The following is a 7553-nucleotide window of genomic DNA, read 5'->3' on the forward strand; positions in this document are numbered from 1 at the left end:
AGTTGGGGAGTTCTCCAGATCATCAATATTTTGAGAATCAAATCCTAAACTGAAAGTAGAGTTCCAAATCCTTTTTTAACTGAAGATCTCAAACCAGATCGAATACTTGAACCTCCTTCAACTTTTTCAGTTTCAACAACAATAGCGGGACCTTCATTTTCCGAAAGACTATTTGCTATCTGAACACTTTCAACAGCAATCTTTGTAACATCAATGGCTCCTGTTACGGTTAGACAATCAGCCCTAGCAAAGAAAGAGGATTCAACATTCTTCTCATTAGCTGAAATCATGAAAAATCTATCCCAAGCTTCGATGACAGCTGAATCTTGCCAATACTCATCGTCTTGGCTAAAAGAAAAGCTATGATTTTCTGGCATAGCTAGAGAACTCAATCTTTGCTCGTCACAAATACCCATTGCATCTTCCTTCAGCTTCCGTATTTTCTCATTGTGAGGAAAATGGTTGACAGCTAGTTCATGTTTTTCATGAAAGTCCATGTATGCCAACACCAGCTTAGTCGAAGCTTCTGCAAGATCCATTAGGCATTTCTAGGAAAAAAACACAAATAACATAAATATAAAACAAAAGACTAAATGAAAAAAACATAAATAACAAATTAATAGTAAAATATTTGCTCATTTGTCAAATGAGCAATTAATTTTTTGCTCATTTGTCAAATGAGCACTAAAGTTTTTGCTCATTTGAGAAATGAGCAAAAAATTAAATGCTCATTTGACAAATGAGCAAATATTTTTTTGCTGATTTAGAAACTCCATTGATGCGCCATAATAGAGTGCCACATTGCATTATTATTCAAATGTTGCTGATACTCCACAAACCCAATTTTGCCAACCAAACTTCATAGAATAGAATTCAAAACATTGAGTTAGAACGGATGTCATTAAAAAAAAATTAATATTAGATCTACATTAAAAAATTAAAAATCATATAAATACCTTCTTTGGATCTACTTCAACATCTTCGTTAGTTTGTGGAACAGTTGGAACAGATGTTTCCTGAATGCAAAACAAAAAAAAAATAAAAAATAAAAAAGTCAGAATAAGTTGGGACCGTTTGCAATGAAATCTAACAAGATTTGGTCCAATTCAATTTAATTCTAAAAGGCAGAAAAGCTAAGTATTGATTGAAAGTGAAATACCATTTTTGGTTGTTTGTTGCCAGAAGGACCAACAACCTTCAGATTTTTATCGAAAATTCCAAGCCTCCCCTTAAAAATTTTCAATTTCTCACGGCTAGACAACATATTGGTTATCCAACCTTTGAGAACAGGAGTTTCTCGTTTGGCTCTAACTTCCTCAATGACAAATTGATCAACATATAAAAGCTATAAACAAGTAAGATAGAAAAGATTAGTACATTAAAATTAAACAAATAAATAACAGTTAATGCATAAAAAATAAAAAATAAAACTTAGAAAATACTAGCCCCTACTGCCACATACCCACACAAACCTACCCACACATTTCAATTCAGTAGCTGATCATAATTCTGATTTCAGAAACTATTTTCAAAATCTAATTCTGAATCTAATTACAAAATCTGATTTCAGATTCTATTACAAGTTGTGAGTGCGTGTATGTATGTGCATCTGTGTGTGTGTGTGTGTGTGTGTGTGTGTGTCACTGTGTGTGTATCCATATATGTGTGTCTGTGTAAGTGTGTAAGTGTGTGTGTGTGTTCTTGTTTAAGGGAGGAAGGGGGTTGCAGGTGATCCTGCTACTTTTCAAACAATAAAATGCAACACATAAAAACATACCATAAGAAATAATAAAGATCCTGGAAAGCAGCGAGTAGGAAGCTCATCCCATTTGATCTTCGCCTTCACAAGAGAATCAAGGATAAACTTCGACCAATTTAAATCCTTGATTTTAGCAACATTAGTCAAATATCTGAGAACATCATGATTAACATTCTTGTTTTGTCCTCCTAACATAAAATAACAAAATTAAATTAAAATGATCAAACAAAAACTAAAATGAGCAAAATGAAAGTAAAATGAACAAAACAAAATTAAAATGATCAAAATGAAAGTAAAATACAAAATATGAAAATGAAAAAACTACCTGACATTAAAGTGGAAACACAAAGAACTACGAAATTGCGTTTGAACATTGGCCCAGCTGATTTATGGTCCTTCAAGTACATTGAAAGTTCCCCATTGTTCACAGATAACGAATTCTTTGGGAATTGTTTTTTTCCATTGGTCAATAACTTTATCATCCTTTGAAAAAACATTAGCATCCATCTCTATGCCTCCAGCTGGCAGCCCTAGGACCTCATGTACATGGTGTTCCGTAATTTTGAAAGGATCGAAATCAGGAATATTCAACGTACAACTATGAGCATCAAAGTGCTTGACTAACCAAAAACCCAATTGCAAAGGCAGTTGGGACACTTTCAAAAACTCCAAGGACCCAAATCCTATAGCTCTAATTGCAATCAACTGATCTTCAGAAAACTCCTTAGAAAACTCCTTAAAAACATTAACGACAGATGAAGGTGACATCCTATTACGCAACGTCCCATAAACAACACATTTTGATTTCTGCACTTCATCAACAGCATCTTCACCGTCTGGATCCTCAAACTTCACATTATTCTTTTCTTTCACTCTTTTTTCAACCTTTTTTCCTTTACCCTTTGTAGCAACTACTTTGATTTTCTTTTTCTTCTTTTCACTGATCTTCTCTTCTGCCACTAGAGACCCTGATGAACCAACCTCGGCAGCAGCCCCTGATGAACCAGCCTCGCCTGCAGCCCCTGATGAACCAGCATCGACAGCAGCCGCCCTTGATGAACCAGCACCGACAGCAGCCGCCCCTGATGAACCAACATCAACAATAGCCGCCCCTAATGAACCAGCATTGGCAGCAGACTCCTTTTCAATAGAGTTCCTGCTGATACAAAATCATTAAAAAAAAAAGTCAAATATCACATAGATTTAACGAATAAAGAAAAACATAGATGCTCATTTGTCAAATGAACAAATAGTTAGTTGCTCATTTGTGAAATGAGCAAACATTGGTTTGCTCCTTTGTCAAATGAGCAAATAATTTGTTACTTATTTGTAAAATAGCAAAATAGATAGTTGCTCATTTATCAAATGAGCAAATACTTAGTTGCTAATTTAACAAATGAGCCAAAACTTAGATGCTCATTTATCAAATGAGCAAATAGTTAGTTGCTCATCTGTCAAATGAGCAAATATTTAGTTGCTAATTTTACACAAATGAGCAAAAACATAGATGTTCATTTGTGAAATGAGCAAAAACATAGATGTTCATTTGTGAAATGAGCAAATAGTTATTTCCTCATATGTCAAATGAGCAAGCATTTCTTTAATAATTCATTAAATCAACAAGCATTTAATAAGAAAACATAAAATAAGGAAATAAGAAAACACGTACATTATCCTTTCCAAATGTACATCAGTATAATCTTTAGCATTGTTAAGATTAGTAGCAACCGAAGAATCCATAGCACTGTTACAAAAAAAAAACCAAAAAAAATGTAAGCTAACTAAATAGCAGATTATAACATCCCCCATTCATGGTGTGAATCCATTGTAATAGCCTCGGCGAATGATATGTGACTAGATTCAAATACATCAAGCAAATCTCTTGCTACTCAGTCAATAAGAGCAACCAAACATCAACTATTACTTAATGACTCAAAATATAGGATACTGATCTGTTTATTAGCAAAACCCATAACAATAAACATGTTCTATCTATTTCTTGAAGATTTCAGACGAGAAATATTTAGAGATGAACTTGATTGCGTCAAGATGATCACTATATAGTATATTGTGGTCCATCCATGGTATACCTATACCTCAACTTTGTAACCTTCAGATTTTGCTTGTTCAGCTGCCAAACCAAAATTAAGGAAATCTCCTGTGTAATGCTGTTATAAGAAAAGAGTGTCAGATACTCACAATCAGACCATTAAGGTAAAGATGAGGTGAAAACCATACAAAGGAGCGTATGAGGAAACATTAAATATAGTGCTCATACTATTAAATCAATGCACAATGCTTACATAAATAGTCCAACAAACAATGTCTATTTTACAGCCAAAAACAAAAACATTGAGCCCCAGCGCTATTGTCAGATCAGAAGTCAGTTTTTGTTAGACCTAGCAAGCTTCATTACTACAACAAAGTAGGGAAAAATCTAAGTTAGAAATCTTATGTAACTTATTGTGATACAGTGCTCAAGATACAAGCAACTCTTCCAATATATTTTTTTTTTCCAGAATAAGAAAATGTTTACCACTTAGACATTACAAAGATAGAGGTCTGGTACTCTACCATAATAGATAACAATCAAGTGCAGGCATACAAGATAGAGGTCTGGTACTCTACCATAAAAAATTGGAATAAACTAAGTGAAATGTGGTAATCTTCTCCACCTCCCTAAAAAAAACTAAGTGAGATATTAAGAGGCATCTTTAATGCATTCAATTAGTGAACCTATGCTTTCATAATTGAGTTTAATCAAAATACAAGTACTACATTTTTAACCTGAATATTTGCATCAATCTAAACAGAGGCTTATATTATCTTAACTACTTCTTACATGTTTAAAAGTTCTAATTTTTGTTGATATTTTCAATCTAATTAGCTAAATGTCATGTTCATCACGTTGACTAATCTTGTAAATTAAATTAAGTTATTTTCCTTCATTTAACAAGAACAAAAGCATGTCCACTGTCCACTGTCACAATAACTTAAAAATAAACCACAAACTCAAACAAAAACAAAAACAAATGTACAATAACAACCACCATCATTGTTTTTGTATCTGTATTTTTTTTTTTTTTTACGGAGACAATATTTTGAAAGCTTGTAAGGATATTTTACTACCTAAAGGAATGTTAAAAGCAAATCTAACATTGTTTCATTTATTTTGTATACAAAAAGTAAACCAAGGCTATGAAAGAGCATATAAGATTATAAGGTAAATTAAAATCAGTAGATAATGGGATGACAATTGTTGTAGCAACTGCTAATAATAGAGTAGCCAATGCAATGCCAGTGACCAGTGAAATCAGTAAATTACAAGGTGAACAAAGTATGATATTTTTCTATTTCACCCCCTCACAAACTCAAACCCACCTATGCCTATAAATTAGCAAAAGTGATTCAGGCTGAGCCCTATAAATCCGTATTATGTTTTGGCTTATACACTTGCACATAAAAGAACTTACAGTTTACAATTTCTATCATTCCTGCCCAATCAAACCTGCTAAATGACAGGATAGAGGGTTGATACCAGTTATACTTCAATACTCTTCTCCCTTTAAATCACCCCGGTCTCATACTAAAAATTGTAAGAAAGAATGGGTGGATAACTTAAAACATCCACTCCAAATATCTAGTAATAGTCAGTACACTGTGAGTGGTGCTATTCATAACTACAAGAGAGACAATAATATCATATTCCTGAGCATGCATGAACCAAGCATCATGGGAAATGAAAGAGATTAAGTCGCTAACCCCACACCAACACACATGCACAACAGTTGGGTAGAACCGTAGAAGGAAGTCAACAGTCTCAAGATAGAGAAATAGCATAATGGACCTAGATCCTCTATCTGTTATTGCTTACGTATATGGTGATTGCTTCTACAGATATTTGAGAGTTTGGTTTTCTGTGGGAGTTGGTTTCAGTTTAAGTGTGCTTTTTGGAGTCACCATGGTTAGAAAAATACCCCCTCCCAACAACGAAAAAAGATTTTCCTTTTTTTCACCTTTCTTGATTCATGTATAACTTTCTGATTTATCATGTATGGGCAGATTCTTATTTGGGAATCAGTGGCTACTTTATGTCTATCTGATGGAAGCGATAAAATTAGTGATCTTTTCAGCTCCTTACTGTTAGGTGCTAACCCCTCTGTGAGCTTCTGCCTTTCTTTTTCTGCCCCAATCTTCCCAGGGATTCTTTAAGTACGTACTTTGACAATAGACACTGATTTCCTTCTTAGAGCAAAGTTGTCTTGAAGAAGGTTCTTCTGGAATGCTAAATCCAACCCACCCTTCAAACATTGTTGCACACATCATAGCCACGACATAGTCGCCTCACATTTTACCAAAGACACGAGGAACAACGAAATTTAATCAAAGGGATCTTACTCTCTCACACAAATGCTTGATCACGAATGGTATGTGACTAGATTCAAATAAATCAAGCCAATCTGTTGCTACTCAGTCAATAAGAGCAACCAGACATCAACTATTACTTAATGACTCAAAAATAAGAACAAGAAAACCTAATCAACTACCACAATCGAAACCAATCGAAAAAAATAAATACACCACGAAACAAACATCAAATCACAATCAACAAACCATCCATACGATACTACAAGAAGAAAATCGACAAAACCATTCCAATTCACAATCAAACTAGATCTATCAATGTCTTCAATAATGAAACGAAACGATATGAAATAAAAGAAAATAGAATAAAACCCTAATTAAATAAAATAGAACAAAATAAAAAAAAATCAATAATTAAATTCTACAAATTAGACACCTAATCGTAAGAAATTTCAACAAAAATCGGCAAAAACATCTCAACAATAATAATCGAAATCATAAGCAAATTCATAAACTTGAAAAAAAATTGAATAAATAACAACAAACAAAGAAAACTCAAATACCTTAATTATCCACAATCAAGGTATATGAAGAGTGAATTGAAGAAGATTGAAGCAAGATCGATGCAACAATGCGAAGAAGATTGCTCAAAAACGATTTCGCAGAGAGAGAATATGAAGGAGGAGAGAGAAAATGTAATGAAGAGAGAGAAAGTGAAAATGAAAAATGAGAAGATTGAGGATAGTCATTCAAGCTGTGAAATTACCCGGTTACCCTTAATTAGGTGGGTTGAATAAGAGCCGTCAGATGAATCTAATTCAAGGGTCTAAATTTGTTCTCACATAAGTTAGTATTCTCACATAAGGGATGTGTTCTTATATGATCCCATTTCTATATATATATATAATATGTATATACATATATAATATGTATATATATACACACATATATGTATATATATAATTTTGGGCCCTTTCTTACGTGGGCCCTAGGCTAACACTCCGCATTGAAATGCGTGAGGTTGTGCACGAAAAGAGATTTGATCATTATCACAATTTGGGGTAATATGCGTTTGGGGAAAAACTTAAGAGGTAGCTTATAGTCCCGCAACTATTATTTGATTCGGGTGGGAGAAAATTAAAGTTGAGAGGCAGGTTATTGTCCCGCAGCGATTATTTGATTAGGTGTGTTGTAAAAATGTTTATCTAGTCACCGAAGGTTAATCCCTTAGCTGCTACTATCATATCTCTCAGTCAAGTTTTTATTTACAATTTTTTTTGGTTAAGTTTTGAGTTTAAAATTTTTAATATAATATGATATTGTTAAATGAGTTATATTTTAAACAAACTTTGAATGTATCTTTGTTTAGACTCCTTAGTATAAATTGGATATTTATTTAAAATTCGTGACAGATTAAAGATTGATTTGA

General features: G+C 33.3%; 1 protein-coding gene and 1 long non-coding RNA gene across 2 annotated transcripts; both read right to left on the bottom strand.

Moving 5' to 3' along the window:
* Positions 1–18: 18 nt before the first annotated feature.
* Positions 19–2527, bottom strand: LOC110739902. Its single transcript, XM_021920383.1, has 6 exons — positions 2385–2527; positions 2085–2242; positions 1778–1947; positions 1160–1345; positions 957–1016; positions 19–548 (listed from the first exon to the last, which is right to left on the bottom strand). Exons 1-6 carry the CDS (start codon positions 2525–2527, stop codon positions 45–47), a joined length of 1221 nt encoding a protein of 406 aa, XP_021776075.1. The 3' UTR covers positions 19–44.
* A 301-nt stretch (positions 2528–2828) lies between these two features.
* Positions 2829–6994, bottom strand: LOC110739862. The gene is made up of 3 exons (XR_002514937.1): positions 6688–6994; positions 3856–3927; positions 2829–2915 (listed from the first exon to the last, which is right to left on the bottom strand). It is a non-coding gene; the product is annotated as an uncharacterized LOC110739862 (long non-coding RNA).
* Between the last annotated feature and the right edge of the window lie 559 nt (positions 6995–7553).

The sequence above is a fragment of the Chenopodium quinoa genome, unplaced genomic scaffold (assembly GCF_001683475.1).
Source record: "Chenopodium quinoa cultivar QQ74 unplaced genomic scaffold, ASM168347v1, whole genome shotgun sequence".
Lineage (NCBI taxonomy): Eukaryota > Viridiplantae > Streptophyta > Magnoliopsida > Caryophyllales > Amaranthaceae > Chenopodium > Chenopodium quinoa.

Coding starts and splice junctions, on each gene's coding strand:
- LOC110739902 (XM_021920383.1), bottom strand. CDS start 2,527: ATGTCACCTTCATCTGTCGTTAATGTTTTTAAGGAGTTTTCTAAGGAG. Junction 2,243..2,384: donor CCTTTGCAATTGGGTTTTTG/GTTAGTCAAGCA, acceptor GTTTTTTCAAAG/GATGATAAAGTTATTGACCA. Junction 1,346..1,777: donor GATCTTTATTATTTCTTATG/GTATGTTTTTAT, acceptor ACTTGTTTATAG/CTTTTATATGTTGATCAATT.